Here is a 17,477-nt window from a genome sequence, read left to right on the forward strand (position 1 = left end):
CTCGGTCTTTTTGTAGCTTTTCTATTGCAAATTGGGAGTTTGAACTGTCAGGAGTTGAGCAAACCCTTGGCAAGGGAGCAAGGCTCATTCTACAACAGGCAATGTCATTCATCACAGCCTGTCTGTGATTTGTTCCCAGCACTCTAAAAGTAGCTGCAACTTCAAAGCATGCTGCATAGGTCACAGCCAATTAATATTCACTTGAAATACTGGTTGGGTAGCAAGAAAATATCCCCATATCCCAAAAGCAGAGCAGGGCTGAGAGATATCTCCGGGGTGGAAGCTGACATTTGCATTCACCCTTGGCAAATAAGATCGGCCAAATCCCCAAATACTTCAGATCCCCAAAAGCCCAGCCTTAAACCCAAGGGCCAAATTGCCATTTTACTGCAAAATAAGCAGGTCTGAATGTGGGTCAGACTCACAGAAATCAGGAGATGTGAGGGAAGTGCAGGATTTGGGCTTGGTGGGCTCCTTGCACTGACCCAAGTGTCCCTGGGGAGGCAGGATACTCTGTGCCTTGGCCAGGTTATTCCTGTGTGTCTCCAGCACTGATTCCTCCTCCTTTTGAGCCAAGATCTGGACAAAAAAACACCAGATTTACATCTAATGGGGGAAAGGATACTCTGCGTGTTGGCTGCTCTCCTTAGAAAGCATGCATCGCAATGTCCAGTCAGCGGTGAGGAGGGCTCTCAGAAAGGATGCCATGTACAAAGCTTTACCTTCTTCTCTTTCAGTAAAACCGGACCCTCCGGAGAGCGTGGTGGCCAAACCCGTGCCCAATAACCCTCGCAGGCTGGAGGTGTCATGGCAAAACCCTTCATCCTGGCCAGACCCTGAGTCTTTCCCACTCAAGTTCTTCTTGCGGTATCGACCACTCATCCTGGACCAGTGGCAACATGTAAGTGAATGCTGAGCTGGCCGGGACGGGAGGGAGCATGGGGAGACGGTGGCTGAGAATAAATTGCACTGGGAAAAGTGGTCAGAGGTCCAGAAAGAATGTTTATTTACTGCCCAGGCAACCCAGACCTTTTTCCTTTCCTTCTCTGTTTCTCCTCCCTTCTCTCTTCCTCACCATATTTAACTTACATTCCACCTACAAATGCCTCTGCAGGCTCTCCCTGCTCCGCATTTTCATCCACGTCCCCTATCTACTTTCCATACATATGTTCTGTATAAAACCTGCCAACGAGATGTAAAAGGCATTTAAAGTATAAATGTCACCACATTTAAATGTGCCTCTGCCACATTTAGATTTTGAACTGAAGATAAAATACCACTCTCCCTATCTCAGAGCACCGTCATGGAGCTGCTGCTGCAGTGATATTGTACTTCTTTTATTTCTTGTTTCTTTAAAAAGGAAAAAAAATAGTCAGTGAAATCCTTGGCAGCCCAGAGGACAGATTTCATTTGTTAGCAGCAGGAAGATAACAAATGGGCTTTTTATTTCCCCTCTGTGTACTGCTTGCATGCTCAGCTTGTGAAGGAAAGCAATCTGGCACTCGAGGAGAGGTGCCGCTACGCTGGCATGGCTCATCCAGCATCCCCTCTGCACCGAGCTGGGCCAGTCAAAAGCTAATGAGATGCTTTCCTTGATAAAGCAGTTTTCCATGAAAAGACAAATAGGAGGCAGCACCCAGTCCTTGGAGGAGCTCACCTGTATCATGGGATGAAGTGGGGTTTTTTGCTGGGCAGCTCTTCCTGAGGAGAGAAATGGCTGAGAGAGAGGGTGGGAGGGTTTGCTCCTGTCTCTGCAAGATGTCAATGGCTCAGCGACTTTTTCTCTGTGTTTTGGTTGGGGTTTTTGATGAGGCAGCACCACAGGTTGTGTTTTAGATTGAAGTATTTGCTGATGGCTCTTGAAAATCACAGGGCATCCACAGTTTCTCTGGGCAGCCTATTCCAGTGTCTTCCCACCCTCATAGTGAAGAATTTCTTCCTAAAATCTAACCTAAATCTCCCCTCTGCCAGTTTAAAGCCATTCCCCCTCGTCCTATCCTTATGTGCCTTTGTAAAGTGTCCTTCTCCAGATTTCTTGTAGGCCCCCCTTTAGGTGCTGGAATCATTTTAGATACTGGAAAATCAGAGAAGGGTAGGCAGGGGGTTCTCCTGCTTGTCTCTTTGCCTTTCTCTTAAAAGGGAAACACCAAACACAACATCATTTTTTCCAAGGTGAGATATTGTTGTGGAAATAGCTGATGTTTTCCTCCTGATACAGCCTGATCCAGCCAAGCACACTGCAAATGCAAGGGTTTGCACCCAAAAACTGTGGGAAAGCCAGGGAGCTGCCTCCTGCTCAACACCCATGGGGTGCCCGGTCCTTCTATCACCGGGTATTAGGTATCATATATGCAGGGTCAGGCTTCTGAGGGGATGGTGTGTCATCTCCATCAGTGCTCTCAGGCAGGCAGTGGTGCTAGGAAATACATGGAGGTGTTGGTGGTGCCACTTGAAGGTCCACCCTGGCCAGAAAATGCATTTCTAGGGCAGTAGAATCTTGATTTCTCTAATTCAAAGATACCCTGAGAGAGCTCACGGTACCAGTCTCATGGTGTGTGCAAGGAGGGCTGTGAAAGCCTCATCTCCCCACATCTCATGAGGGCACAGCAGTCATGGGTGCTGCTTTTAATCAATATATCCCCTTCCAAGAGACATGTTCCCTGTCACTGGCTGATGGAGAAGTGTGCTTGGGGAATAATCTGCTTGGTGAGCAAGCGCAAACATTCATCGAGTGAAGTACCAGCCTTGTTTCCTGACTCTCTGCCCCGCCAGCTGGGTAATGAAAAATCTGATTTGTGGATGATTTGAGGAAAACTGCCACTATTCATCAGATGAATTATTTGCGAAGCCTAATTCAATCAGCTCCCAAACACCAGGGGATGGCAGCAATGCAGCAGACAGAGCTGCTCCGACCCCAGACCCCTCCTGGTATGCTCAGCCTGCTCAGTCCCGCTGGACATCCTGCAAATGCAGGGGTTTGCAACCAAAAATGAACCCTGCCAATGCCAGCGTGCTGGGAGCATCCCCAAGAGCTCTGCTTTGCTCGACCTACTGCTTGGTGGCATCTTTGGGAGTGTCCTCATTCCCTCACATCCACCCAGGAAAGGGAAGGATGTGGTTTGGTAAGGCCAAGCCAGCTCGTCCTGTGGTGGCAGTGCTGGGTCTCTCCTTGCAGGGACAAGTGCCCTGAGAAAGGATGCAGTGGTCATGCACACCACACTCGCATTGGGGGGACTTAGTTCTTGCTGAGCTGAAGGTCTCCTTCCACAAACTGTCCCCATCTTGGCTTGTGTTGTTCCCAGCAGCTGCTGGCATGGAGAAGCCATTGCACACAACATGCTTTTTGGCAATGGGGCAGCTTGGGAGAAGTCTCCACCAGCAGCCAGGAGGAGCTGGGTAACCTCATGCTCTGGCACATCCTGCATGCCCAATGTCCCCAAGGCTAAGCCCCATCCCTGCCTCCTCACCAAAACCTTGTGGCTTGGTTTCAAGCATCTCCTGCCACCTTCTTGGCAGCCCCATGGGAAGCTCAGCATCCCTGTGGGAGCAAACCCACAAGGACGCACCAGGGACTGCCCAGAGGCAGCAATATCTGTGCAGGCCCCGATCACACATGGTGTTTCTTGTCAGAAGAAGCAGCTCCCCTTTCACCCCTCCACCTCCCATTATCATTTCAGGGTCTGATTTATGCACAGCACCTCAGCAGGCAGGACTGAATGAGCACTAATAGGATCAGATGGATGTCGAGCTGTCGAATACCGTACGGCCTGATTCAATCAGCGTCTGCTTTCTCCCAGGCTCTTTCTTTCAGGATTTTAATAATGCCAGGGCTTGGCACCAGAAGATGAAGCCATGCATGGCAGGAGAGGTGGATCTTATCAGGACCACCGCTGTGCGAGCTAGCCATAAATGCAGTTTCTCCCCACAGGGAGAGACAGGTGATGCTTGGCCCAGGCAATTCCCCCTCATCAAGCAATATCTGGGGATGACCCAGAGCCATGGGGACGCCTTAATTCCTTTCCAGGCACTTTGCAAAGGTGGGTCTGATCCTCAGTGTGCCGTTTGCAACCCCTTTCCCTTGCTCAGCAGCACCATTCTGCTTCAGGCCACTTAGCATCTCTCACGTTGCAGTTTGCTGTGGGAATTATGATGATGTGTTTCCATTATCATGGAGAGATGATGATGATGAGTTTCCACATGGGCATGTGCTGGATGCGCCTTGCACTATCAAGGAGCTTTGCAGCATCAGCTCCCTCGAGCCTGGGCAAGGGTATTTCCTGGCTGTTCAGGGTGCAGCCGTGTCACATCATGTCACATCATGACTCCCCGCTACCCTACGAGCACAGAGCTCAGTCTGAAACTCAAGCGACTTTAAAGACATGCTTCTCCCTCTCTGGAATAGGGGCTGGTGGTTTCTTTGCTGCCAGAAAAGAGATGGGATATTTGTAGCCTAAACAGGTTTTTTATTCTCTCCTTTTGGCAGAATCTCCCCTTCTGTCTCCTAAATATAAAACGTTAAATGTTTAGGGTATCCTTTATTTTTCTCCTGCTTTTAAGTTTGTAATTCAAGCCAGATTAGCGTGGTTTCCTCTTCTGTTTTATAGCCCCATCCTGGCCCCAAGCGAGCTCTCCTAATGCTCTCAGATGTTCCTCTAATGGCTTACCTAGGATGGAACTGGATACCCTTTCCTAATGGATTGCTAATAGCCTGTTTCTGGTTTTACAGGCTCCTTCAGTTAACTCGCAACAGCAGCAATCGCCACGCTCACACATGCGATCTCCCTCCAAGCATGTCTGCATGCTCACTCCTAGATGCAAGCTGGTGTCCAGGCACCATCCTGACCATCTCTGGGCAGGCTTTGAACCCAATTTCGTCCCACCCCATGGTGTTTGTTGGAGCAGGATCTCCACTTTTCCCAGTTTTTTAGGGGGAGATCTCATGCACTGAGCACTGACCAGCTCAGGGCACATCCCTGGAATATGGTGGGGTTCAGAAGGTATTTCTTAAGCAGTGTCAGAGCTGGTGATCAGCCCGAGAGAGGATTTCCTCCTGTGGCTTGCCAGCAACTTGCAGATGCCTCGCAAAGTCTAATTGAACCCATTGGCCGTGCTGACTACATGAAATGTTAACGAACCGTGAGGCGGGCTGCGCCTCAGATCTTGAGATTTGCAGTAAAAGGTCATGAGGTATTTAAAGCTAATAATATGGTTGGGTTCTCTCCTTCCTCTTCTGTTTTGGAAGCATTAGAGCCATGTCTGTGAGCATTTGCAAAGGCTAGAAACGTCCCTCTTTAGAATCGGAGGTGCTTTCAGCACTTTGGGATTTTAGGAGCCTGGGCACAGAGCTCCCAATGCAGGTATCTGTGCCAGCTCTGATCCAGGCAAACAATGGGGATCTGGGGATAGGAATGGGCAATTTGTGGGTATTGCCAAATACTTAGTTGTTAGGTTCATTGGTGTAAGGAGGGCACGGACATCTGAGCTGACCAGCACCACTCACGTGTCAGGGCGGCTGCCAGGATGTGCTCAGGCTCATCTCCCAACACAAAGCAACATCTTTGGGTCAAATAGGTGACTCTCACAGGCTGAAACAACCTGCAAGTGTGTGCTAAGGTGTATATTCTCCCTGCGACAGGCAAGCGGGAGGGATGGAGCTGGAGAAGGCAATTACTGCCACTGCCTGTGCAGCTGCGTCCCCACTGCTGGCACAGCAGCAATGTCACTTTGTGGTGGGCGCGCTTCTTTGCACCCATCTGCTTCCTCCCCATGCCTCTGTCTCTTTGCCTGCACTCCCCCCCCTTTGCAAGGCAACCTTGGCAAGGAGGTCACCCTGAGTGAGCTGGGTTACAGCTTCACGGATGGCAGCTTTTATTGCGGCACTTCTCTCCCTTTCCCTCCCGGCTGCAAAGTCAGTGATTAAAAAAGAAGGGGAGAAAAAAGAGCTAATAGGTGGGAGCAAAGTGTTGAGGATGTAATAGTGATGCTTGGTGTGGGGCAGGCAGGGCTGGAGCCTTGGAGGAGGATGGGGGTGGGAAATGCTCAGGAATCACTTTTCCATTCCCCTGGGGATAGAGCCAGGCTTGGGACCCTTAGCTTCACTATCTGGGCGCTCTCAGCCCCCTTGGGAACCTAAAAGCACTGAGCATCCAGCAGGATCAGGCTTCCAAAGGCAGACGTAAAGGTGGCACGGAGCAGCAGAGCACTCATGCGCTCACCCATATGCCTGTGCTCACCTGCATGCTCACACAGGTAGGATGGAGGCAGCAAACTAAGCACCCCCTTCCTACACTCAGACCATGCAAGCGGTGCCCAAGCCCCATGATGCCCATACACAAGCTGCGCCCATCTGATTTCACCCCATGCATCAGCATAATATATGCATCTGTGGGCAGCAAGTACAGCACTGAGCAGGGTTATAGCTCGTGCTGAGCACCCTCAACATCCCTGATCCCATCTTCCCCACAGCTGCAAATGCAAGTGAGCTCTGCCAGTCGTCACTTGGCCGGAGGGGACAGCACATCCGGAGGAAGAGTCCCTTCATTAACGAGCCTACAGCGCTGCTTTCAAAGATGCTCTTTATTTTAAGCCAGAAGGGAGCCGTTCAGCCACACCTGGTGTGACACTCATCCTCCCAGACCAGCAGTAGGGCTGAGCTATGTGCAGCAGCAGACAGCAGCCTTTCTCGGGAGGGTGACAGCGAGGACAGCAGCTCAGACCCTGCTGGGCTCCTCCACTGGCAGAGAATAAGGGGCACATAGTTCTCTTTTCCCAGCCTTTCAGTTGTCCCAGACTCAGAGCAGAAAGTTCTGTCTGGGGTTAGCCCAGCTGATTCCTGCAATGCTGCGGAAGGAGGTGGCATTTGGGGGATGCTTTGTTAGTAATGAATGTCAGACCTATTTGCTCCCCAGACATGGCTTTGAAAGGGGAAAAGCAAAACATTTCATTCCTCTTGGCTGCAGTGGCTGCTTGCAGTGAACCCCTGCACTCCCCAGTGGCACGGTGGCTTCCCTGCCAGTTACTGCTGCTTTTGGTTTAGCTTGTTCCCACCAGGGCAGGTAAGAGCCTGCTGGGGTCCCTCTGCAACAGCAGGGACTGCAGGCACCTGAACCATCAGCTACTCGTGTAGCACGAGTCCCTGCAAAACCCACTGCAGCCAAGGGGCAGGATCTGGCCATTTGTTACAGGGAAAAGAGGCTCTGAAACTGAGCCCTATTCAACTCCCAGTTCCATTTCCTCCATTGTCCAGGATAACCTGGGGAGCATCCATAGGTAGAGGAGGCTGTGAGGACATGCAACACATGGCAGACTCAGGCTGTGCTCTTACAAGGGGTTTCATTCCATGTTCTCCCACTTGCTGTGAGTGTCACAGGCTGCATGAGCAGGTCAGCTTCACCCTACAATAGTTGGGGTGCTCCTTCTATTCTGGGGGAGGCAGGCTCATCCAGGATTGATACAACACCAGTGTCTGTCAATACACCATCAGCATGGTCTCTGTCCTGGAATGCACAGCGGCGGTGCATCCCTGCCATGGGATTGAGGGGTGTCAGCTCCCCATCCCTGCGTTTCCAGCTTCCCAACAGTGGAGCACCCCCTTCCCACACTGGGAGCCGGAGGTGTCAAGGAATGGAGAGCAGAGCCACTGCTGCCACAGGGGAGCTGGCAAACATGTTTTCATGCGGGATGCAGAGGAGGAGGCGTCTGATCCCCCTTTCTTCCCCTCCGCCTCCTTTCAACACACACCAGTCCCCAGCCCAGCTGCTGGGGCAGGGAGGGTTGAGGTTTTCTTTCCCCCTCCCACCCCCTTCCAAAGGCCATCTGGGCTTCAGACCTGCCTGTGCATCACCCTGCTCACAAGTAATTGCTACCTGGTCACGCCTGACCATGAGCAGAGCCAGGGTGGGAACAGAGCACAGTGACCTTTTTTACTGCCAGGGCACCCTGGCAGGGTGGGCTGGGGGCAGCAGGAGCAAGGGGGGAAGACGGGGTGGGGAAAGGATTCCTTAACTCCTGCTGTGCCAAGCACTGCGAGGCCGTGACACCAGTCAGGGCAGGGAGTGGTGTGAGGGCACACATGGGTGTCCCCTGTTGGGGTGCGTGGTGTGGAAGGCTCATGTTGATGTCCTCAGGGCTCCAGCACATGTGCAGGAGGAACAGCATGGACAGGGGGAAAGGCAAATACTGAGAAATCCTCCCCTCCACCTGCCTTGGGTTTATGTCTCCATCCCATCAATGTGTCTGTGGGTGAGCACTGTCTATCCTTCAGCATCCCTGTTATCCCAAGCAGGCTGATGTGGCCATGGCAGGGAACGGGATCCCAGCCCAAGATGTCAGCTGAATTACTGGGTTCAAGGGCTTTTTTTTTCCCATTTCTCTTTTTCTTTTTCCCCCTTTTCCCTTTTTTTTTTTTTTTTTGCAATGCTAATGGCTCTGCCCTGCACTGGCTGCTGATCCCTCATTAATCTGGGCAGCACTTCACAGCCAGCCACAGTGACTTTTGGCAGGTGCACAAAGGCAGCCAGCGATACGCAGACCCCCCCGGCCACAGGCATTACCATGCGCAGCCTTCCTCCAACTTTTGTCTCTGTGTGGCAGGGACGCGGATTAAGGAATTTCTCCCTCTGCCTTTGATGCTGTGTGTCCATCTGTCCCTCCACGACCTCCCCAGTCCGTGTGTGTTTCCCCCCCCGCTCTCCCTGTCTGTGTCCAGTTGGACCTGGTCCCCTTGTGCTTTCCCGTCTGAGCCAAGGGCACCCACCCAGGGACTTTCTCACCCACCATGGCAAATGTTGGATGTGCCCCCCACTGCCTGGCTCAGAAGTGCTGCATTCAGAGGTCATACGTGTGGGGAGAGGTGGATGATGCCTTTTCTGCCTTCCCTTTTGTCTGTTGGCTAAGGAGTTGCTTAGGGCAGCATCCTCCAAGGGCCTACAAGAAAGGTCCTCCAGGTCCTCCAGCCTGCGTCCTGGGGGAACATCATGCAAGGCACAGCTTTGAACCTATGGAGCATGCAACCCCCCCATCTGCAAGCACCCAGCTGCAGGCTGGCTGCAGCTGGGGACAGGCAGGAATTGCTCCCAAGAGCAAACATTTAGCCAGGAGGGCTCTATGGGCTGGAGAAAATACTCCTGATGGAGCAGCAACCTGGCCAGGTCACTGGGACCTCATCGTGGCTGGCCTTCCTGCAGCCTGCTTGCTGTGGGGTTCAGGGAGCAGCCAGAAGGGTTCAGAGCATCCTGAAAGACCTTGAGAGAGACAAACATCAGCCGGATAACCCCAGCATCCTTTTGAGCCCTTCGCTCATTCCCTGCTTCCAAAGCAGAGCTGGCCCAGCACAGGACAAGCTGGGAGGAACAGGCTTACAGGGACATGGCAGCATACCCTGTAAGGTTTCATTTACTTTGTCATGAGGAATTAATTAAGCTTGATCATTTTAGCATCACCATCCAAATTGGTGGATGCCACCAAACACCCCATCCAGACAAGTCCCTGCTGTGTGGCATGAACAGTGCTGCACGTGTGTCCCATCTCGCTATGACAGTGACCAGAGCTGGTGGCAGAGGCATCAATCACAGGGTCTGGGTGGCAGGGACATCTTCACTGTGCCACAAGGCTCCTGTCCTGCCCACCCTTCCTGGGGGCCTGGGCCATGAGATTGTGTCCCTATGAGAAGAAGTTGCAGAAGCTGTCTCAGCTCTGCTGGGTGCAGCAGCGGGTGCCGAGAGCCCATCGCCACTGAGGACCCTGATCCAGCTCTGGCTTTGGTCCTGGGCTGAGAAGGGCTGGAGTTTGGTGGGGTTGGCGGGATGGGTCCCCTGGGGCTGTAGGATGCATAGCTGTGTCCTGCAGGAGGGACTAGCATTTTTTCACCTTCTTTTCCCCATCCTCCCTTCTGCCCAGACCTCAAAGGATTTCCGCTTTCACCTATTCCATCAGTGAAATGGTCCAAAACCCTTTTGCTGCAGGATGGGCTGTGCCCAGCCTGGGATGGAAGCAGCCACCCCCATTATATAGACTGAGCTGGGGAACTGTGAGCAACTCAACAGGACTGCTTTAAGGCAGATACCACTATTTGGACAAGACACAGTGCCTGTGACCCCTGGACTGGCTCTCAGCCTCTGTGGTGTGCTGGAAACTCAGGGATACCCTGCACAGAGCCCCACTGGGCTCATCTGCCCCCGTGCCAGGCTCTGACCTCAGACCTGCTGGTGCATACCCCAAGTAGCTGCCAATGGGTCAGACCTAATGGTGAGACCCATGGCACATTGGGAAGTTGTCCCTTGGATGGTAGGGATGGACTCAGGTACCAGTTGTCCCAGCGCTTAGGTTAATGGTGGTTTAGGGCTTAGGCACACCTCAACTTGGCACAAGCCCTGCAGTGAAACCCTGTTTGCATCCCACCAAGAAAGTGGGTGTCAGCCCTGAATTGCTTGTGCAAGGGGAGGCAGGATATGGCCTTCCCTCATCCAGACCTCAAATGTGCAGTGATGTGAAGGACATACACCTTTCTCCACACCGCTCCCCTGACAAGGTTTGGTAGCAACTTTGTGCCTTGCAGGCAGCAGGAGGCCCCTTGCTCCGTGGTCGCTGGTCTGCCCTCAGATGTGCTCCAGATGTGGGGTTCTTGTCATGCTCTGGGCAGCATGAGCATCGGGGAGCTCAGAGCCCAAAGGCCCTGCTGTGCCAGGCAACAGGCTGGATGTGGTGTTGAGAGGGAACAGGGAAGGAATGGCTCTCACCTGGATCAAGAAAGCATCTCTGGTAGGGATTCCCAAGAGTAACTGTAGAAGCCAGGGAGTGCTGCAGTTTGTATGCCAAAGGGATCGTATCTGTGCAGGGTGTTGCACATGCTGTACTGAGAGAGCTGGAAAAGGGATGGGTCTTTCTCAGGGTGCTCTTCTGCTTTTCAGGTACCACTGCAAGCAGCGTGGTGATGAGATTAACCACAATGCTCACTGACCAGGCCAGCACTTACCCCTGGTGTGCACATATCCCTGTGTGTGTAAAGCTGCAGTGCTAGGGCAGATTCATCGCTCAGCTGCATTGGCTCAGGCACCCGCTTTTCTCTCTTTGGGCTGTGGGACCATACAGAAGGTTTTTTCGCTCCATCTTGGTCCTGTCACTGAACTGAGCTCTTAATAAAACTCAGCTATTGGTGGTCCCAATGCCTGCCCTTCTCCTGTGTGGCTGGGGAGACATGGAAAACCCACGTGAGCTGTGCCATGAAGTTCCCCCCATCCATGAGGTGCCACTTGTTCTGTTTGAGCTTCAGTCACTGGCTGAGCACCAGCACATGTAGATGGACTACATCAGACCTGCACCATCCCTCATCCCTCCAGCATCTTTATGATAAACATGTGTCTGGAGAGAAAGTGATTTGTATCAGCCAAGGCACAGGGAAGGAAACATGGGCCAGCAGTGTATGCTTGCAGCCCAGAAAGCCAACCGTATCCTGGGCTGCATCAAAAGGAGTGTGACCAGCAGGTCGAAGGAGGTGATCCTGTCCCTCTACTCTGCTCTCGTGAGAGCTCACCTGGAGTATTGTGTGCAGTTCTGGTGTCCTCAACATAAAAAGGACATGGAACTGTTGGAACAAGTCCAGAGGAGGCCACGAGGATGATCAGGGGACTGGAGCACCTCCTGTATGAAGAGAGGCTGAGGAAGTTGGGGCTGTCCAGCCTGGAGAAGAGGAGCTGTGTGGAGACCTCATAGCAGCCTTCCAGTATCTGAAGGGGGCCTATAGGGATGCTGGGGAGGGACTCTTCATTAGGGACTGTAGTGATAGGACAAGGGGTAATGGGTTAAAACTTAAACAGGGGAAGTTTAGATTGGATATAAGGAGGAAGTTCTTTACTGTAAGGGTGGTGAGGCACTGGAATGGGTTGCCCAGGGAGGTTGTGAATGCTCCATCCCTGGCAGTGTTCAAGGCCAGGTTGGACGAGGCCTTGGGTGGCATGGTTTAGTGTAAGGTGTCCCTGCTCATGGCAGGGGGGTTGGAACTAGATGATCTTAAGGTCCTTTCCAACCCTAACTATTCTGTGATTCTATGATTCTATGTCCCCATGTGGGGGCACAGGCACCACAGCAGGGAATGAAGCCGGCAGCGTGTTGGTCCTCAGCCTCAGAGGCTGGATCCAGAGATCCCTGGAAGGTGTGGACACAGCCTGGGGAGTGTCCACTTGCAGCAGATGCACCCCCAGAACAGAATGACCTCCCATGGCAGCAGAAACAACAGGACAGAGGGAATTTCTCTAGGAAAGGCAGCTAGTCACAGCTTGATCCTTATCCAAGGGCACAGCCAGAGGGATGCAAACTGAGCCAGTGGGATGCCAGGAGGCATGGGAGCAGGGTGGCTGGCTGGGGAAGACTCATCACAGCTCTGGTAGTGATGCCCAGAAGGCGTGTGCACGCACCCCAGCCAGCAGCTCCAGCACCCAGCCACACCATGTCCAAGCGGAGCCTGCCCAAGCATCTGCTAGATTCTGGTGACCTCTAGAGGAAGCTGCTCTGCTGCAGCAGCTCAAGTTTGGGAGCACGACGAGGTCTCACCAGACCTTTAGCTTGGCTGCCACTGGGGAGTTCTCCCCTTGCAGCCCTGTCCAGAGCTCATGCTTCTGCCCCAAACCCCTTAGCACTTCCCAAAGTGCCGTCAAAGTCCCATTATCACCCTCTAGCAGAGCTAAACTTGCTGATGGTCTCATCTCCCTGTGCATGGGGTTTCCTCTGACCGCCCTGCTGCCCTCAGGTTGAGCTGTCGGACGGGACATCGCACACCATCACGGACGCCTATGCTGGCAAGGAGTACATCATCCAAGTGGCAGCTAAAGACAATGACATTGGCACGTGGAGCGACTGGAGCGTGGCTGTCCATGCCACCCCATGGACAGAGGAGCCCAAGCACCTCACCACAGAGGCGCAGATCACAGGTAAGAGCCCCCTTCCCAATGCAAACAGGTTGTGCCCACAGCAGGGGTACCCACGAGCCCTAGCTGAGGGTCCCCCTTGTCAGGCTCCATGCATGTTCCATCCCCAGGCAAGGAGATCCCCCAGCACCTAAGGGGAATGCAGCCCTTTACCCTACACTTTGCCCCATACCCATGGCCCTGGCAGTGGGTGTGACTGTGACCTGAGTGCCCCAGTTTACTTGGTTCTGGTATCCTTCTCACCAGGTTACTTGGGGTATCATATTAGTTTGATGATGATTATTATTATGATGATGACTATGATTATGATTATTATTACTGTTATTATTGTTATTATTATTATTCCCTGAGGCCTCCATCCCTCCCTTTCCAGTCCTACCCCCTCCACACCTCCGACCCCACACAATAGCTCGGAGCGGTGCCAATTCGAAATAAAAGCCACAAAGTTAACAAGCCTCTGTTTCTAGGAAAGAGCTGGGACTGTGTCCAAATGGGCGTTATCAGCCCTCCGTTTCCCAGAAGGGCTGGGGCTGGACGCTGCACCAGTTCCCCTGGCTGGCACCGTCAATGGGGCAGGGGTGAGCAGTGGGGCAGCACTGAGCAGTGCTTCTAGTCAGCACTGCAGATGTGAGGTGGACAGATGTGCATGTGGGGATGGAGAGTGCTCAGTGTTCCCATCCTCCAAGCTCTATCCCAGACGTGTGGGCAAGCCATGTGCTACCAGGGACATGCATGAACCCCTGAGGGCCCTGGCAATGCTCCCTGCCTGGGGATGTGGTACATGCAAGGCCCGGATGGAAACGCCTCCTACGTGGAGATACCCCCACTTGCCAAACCAGCAGCCAGTAGGGCTCCTGGGGGTTCAGGCAGCAGCAGGGATTTGCAGCCCTTCATCCCCAGGGGGATAAAACCCCACAAGGAGTGCAGGCAGACTGCACAGCACTGCTTGGGTGAGGGTTTGGGGTTTGCTTCTGTACCCACCTGCTTCATGCTAAATGCAAATACCACTTACAACAGCACCTGCCTGCTCTCTGTTTGTCATGTCCCTCACACCCATGTCCCTCACATGCGTGTCCTTGCATATGGGACACCCCGGCCCTAAGGCTGAGCCTCACCATGACACTTCAGTGAGGTCTGAAAGATGCTGAGACAGACCCCTGTGGCCTCATCATCCACCCCAGCTTGTCTGGAGGGGATGCTCTGGGACCTGCTGGATGTGACCAAAGCTGCCTCAGCCTGACTGACCATCCAAGCTCTCCCTGCACCCATGCAGCCCTCTGCAGACAGACAACCCATCTGGTCCTGTACAGAGGAGAACAAGCCCCATGAGCCAACCCAGCCGCTACAGCCATGTCTGGGGTGTTCCCTGGGCAGGGGATGCTCTCTACTGAGTGCTTGTAGCCATGTCACCAACATTTCTTAGCCAAATTCCTGCTGAGCTGACGCACAGAGTAATCTGGCTGGTCAGGATGAGGCTGGGAGGGATGCCCAGCTCTGCTCGGTCATGCAAGCATCCCTTGTGTCAGAGCAGGGAAAGTCTCATGGACCGCACCGTCCCCTGGCTCATCATCCCAATCCCCCAGCTCAGCCTTAGTACAACAAAGCAGTAAGGGGCAATCTGAGGACAGGACAGTGACATGTCCTCAGTAGCAGGGAAGTGGGGCTGCCCCATGGGACACATCTCTGAGCACCCCAATTCCTCTCACCATCCTCTTTCACTCCTTGCAGAGACAACAAGCACTAGCACCTCCTCTTTCATGCCACCCCCCACCACCAAGATCTGTGACAAGGGGGCCGTGGTGGGCAGCGGAGCCGTGGCAGTGTGTTGGACAGCTGGACTGGTCTTGGCTGCCTATGGCATCCTCTTTATTTAGTGAGTATTACCCAAACCGTGGGCGTAACAGATGGGATGTGGGTGCAGGGATATGGGGACTCCAGGGACTCCAGCATGGCTGGGAATGGGATATGTGCGAAGGGCATTGGGAATGAGCCATTTGGGGGTTTTATTGCAGTTTCATTTTAAATATACCCAACCTGGCTGCTTTTCCATATTGAGTATTCTGGAGGAGATCTCAGTAATGGCTTTTCAAATATTACCCACAAAGCCTGTAGAGGGATCAGTCTTTCATGTCTCGTTCTCAGCAGCCCTCTCCCCTCCCCACTGATGGTGTTTTAAGAGGCCAAGAGACCACGTGGAAATTAAGCCTTTTGTGGAGTGACAGAGGAAAAACTGTCCAAGATCAGAAAATCCAAAAATGCATCTCAAAAATGTCCTTGGTTTGGCTTCTAATGGAGCTGGCAGCCTGGAAAGCCCCAGAATAGAATCATAGAATCAGCTAGGTTGGAAAACTCCTTTAAGATCATTAAGTCCAGCTGTTACCCTATGTTGACAAGTTCACCCCTGAACCATGTCACTGAGGGCCTCATCTACACAGTTTGTGAACACTTGCAGGGATGGTGATTCCACCACTGCCCTGAGCAGCCTGTTCCGATGCCTGAGCACCCTTTTCATGAAGAAATTGCTCCTAATCTCCAATCTAAGCCTCCCCTGGTGCAGCTTGAGGCCATTCCCTCTTGTCCCATCACTTGTTACTTGGGAGAAGAGACCAGCCACCTCTTCAGTACCTACTCCTCTCTGGGCCTGGGCTGATATCCCATGGGTGTCCACCCATCCCTTTTCACTGTACCTACACTGCCCAAAGACTGGAGGATTGGTCCTTTGTGTCCCTTTGTGGGATAAAGGATGTGCCACCCATCCTTCAGTGCCCAAGGAGGAGCCGTTGCAAGGCAGCTCCTATGGGCACGGGGTCCTATGCTCCCCTCTGGCTGTGTCACTTCCACATTAGCAATGTGGCAATGGGAAAGGAGAGAAAACACAGCAGCGAGTGGATGGCCAGGGTCCAGCCCTGGGAGGAAGAGGTGGAGGTGATGTATTTGGGCACCTCGTTCAAGTAAGGTGTGAATTACCCTGCGGAAAGAGGCAAAATCCTCCTTGGAGTGTCCCCTTAGTGGCCAGGCATGGCCAAGCATGGAGCAGTGACCTCTCTCCTTCCTCTTGCAGATCCTCATCTGTCTGTCCATCACATCCCAGCACAGAAGACGCCTTCCCACCACCCACAACCGCTGCCACCCCTCGCCTCGCTACCCCATTCCCTGGGTTGAGTCTCTTTATCTCTTCGATTTTGCACACATTGAGGACGTATCACGCTTCTTGCCATCGCTTCGGATGAGGACAGAGCTGCTGCCATCCCAGGGGGAGCCACAAAATCCTCTCGAGCCTGGAGCGAGGAGACGCACTTGTCCCCCCCCCCCAGTCCCCATGCCCCTTTTCCCAAGCAAGACAAAGCGAGCCTGGTCACCGTGCTGCAGCTGAGGACCCCGCTCATACAGCTAACCCCCCCCACGCCAAAGACGTGCCCGCCACCCCGGCACCCACCCCGGTGACAGGGAGCGTGACGGCGCACGGAGAAAAGGGGATATGAAAATGGGGGGGGTGGTGAGGGGAATGATGCTCCCAGCTGTGGACCCCCCTCAGAGAAGAAGGGGGTCCCTCCAAGGACCGGACTTGCTTCCCCGAGCTCGTGACCGCGTGGTGAAGCTGAAGGGGTGAATGGGTTGGAGAAGGGTCTTGATCTCCTCCGAGGGGATGGATGATGGAGGGAAGAACTGGTGGCTTTCATAAGTGCGGTTGGGAGCAGGGAGCTGGCAGGGTTTTAATGGGAAAAAAAAAGAGGAAATTATGGGAAAAAAAGGAGGAAATTAAATACCAGTAAAACCCCCCTGACCCTTGCTGAGTGCCTGGAGCTGCCCCTCTGGCTCCCCCCTCCCTACCCAGCACCCTGCAGGAGCCTTCGCCACCCTCAAGCCCACATCACCACCAAACTTTTGACCACATTGGATACAGGGAATCGCCCCGTTGACGTATTTGTCTCACTCCCCAACAAAAGCAGCATAGCTCTGCTGTTGCCTTTAGAGCTGGAGCCCTGCAGACTTGTCCCCCGCTGTCCCCTGCTGTCCCCAGCTGCCCCTGTGCCTGCTCTGCTCTCCATCCTGCCCCAAAACCTGTTTTGTAAAGACACCTCCTCTCGCCCCTGCCTGGACCCAAGCGCAGTATTTAATACCGTACGTCCTAGTATTCCCACTGTTGACATGCTGTATTTGAATTTTTTATAGATGTATATATATAAAAAACAGAAAAAAAAAGAATCAAAAAAAATAGAGGGGATAAAAATAAGCTCACACAGAGACAACGCACACACGCACACACACATGCACCAGGAGAGACCGTCTTCATTAAATGATCATTTCATGATGTGTAGCAGCTCTGGGTGTTATTTTCCTTCTTATCTGGAGTGTGTGGGTTTGGCTGCCCTGCTCCTGTGTGTGGAGCTGGCTGTGATAGGGGTGGATGGGGGGAGCGCAATGAGGGGGATGCAGAGCCTGAGCTTAAGGTATTATCTCCACAGAGGGATGGGGCACTCAAAAACTGGCCTGTAGGACATCCTGAGAAGGTGCAAGGAGGATGCTCACACCTGGAAAGCTTATGTCGTGTGAAGG

At 53.1% G+C, this 17,477-nt stretch overlaps 1 protein-coding gene across 3 annotated transcripts in view; it reads left to right on the forward strand.

The window, feature by feature from the left end:
- The window catches only part of CNTFR (ciliary neurotrophic factor receptor), a 205,948-nt gene extending 188,716 nt beyond the window's left edge, over window positions 1-17,232 (forward strand). For 2 of the 3 annotated variants that reach the window (XM_062620385.1, XM_062620386.1), the window contains exons 7-10: window positions 738-901; window positions 12,743-12,923; window positions 14,649-14,793; window positions 15,982-17,232. In XM_062620385.1, coding sequence (XP_062476369.1) covers window positions 738-901; window positions 12,743-12,923; window positions 14,649-14,793; window position 15,982 — 491 coding nt within the window. In that variant the 3' untranslated portion in view covers window positions 15,983-17,232. Of the gene's footprint in view, window positions 1-737; window positions 902-12,742; window positions 12,924-14,648; window positions 14,795-15,981 lie in introns of those variants that run through there. The other variant, XM_062620384.1, reaches the window with a different exon arrangement.
- Window positions 17,233-17,477: the final 245 nt, after the last annotated feature.

This window comes from Pezoporus occidentalis, unplaced genomic scaffold, assembly GCF_034315485.1.
Source record: "Pezoporus occidentalis ecotype Australia unplaced genomic scaffold, CSIRO_AGI_Poc_V1 ctg220, whole genome shotgun sequence".
Lineage (NCBI taxonomy): Eukaryota > Metazoa > Chordata > Aves > Psittaciformes > Psittacidae > Pezoporus > Pezoporus occidentalis.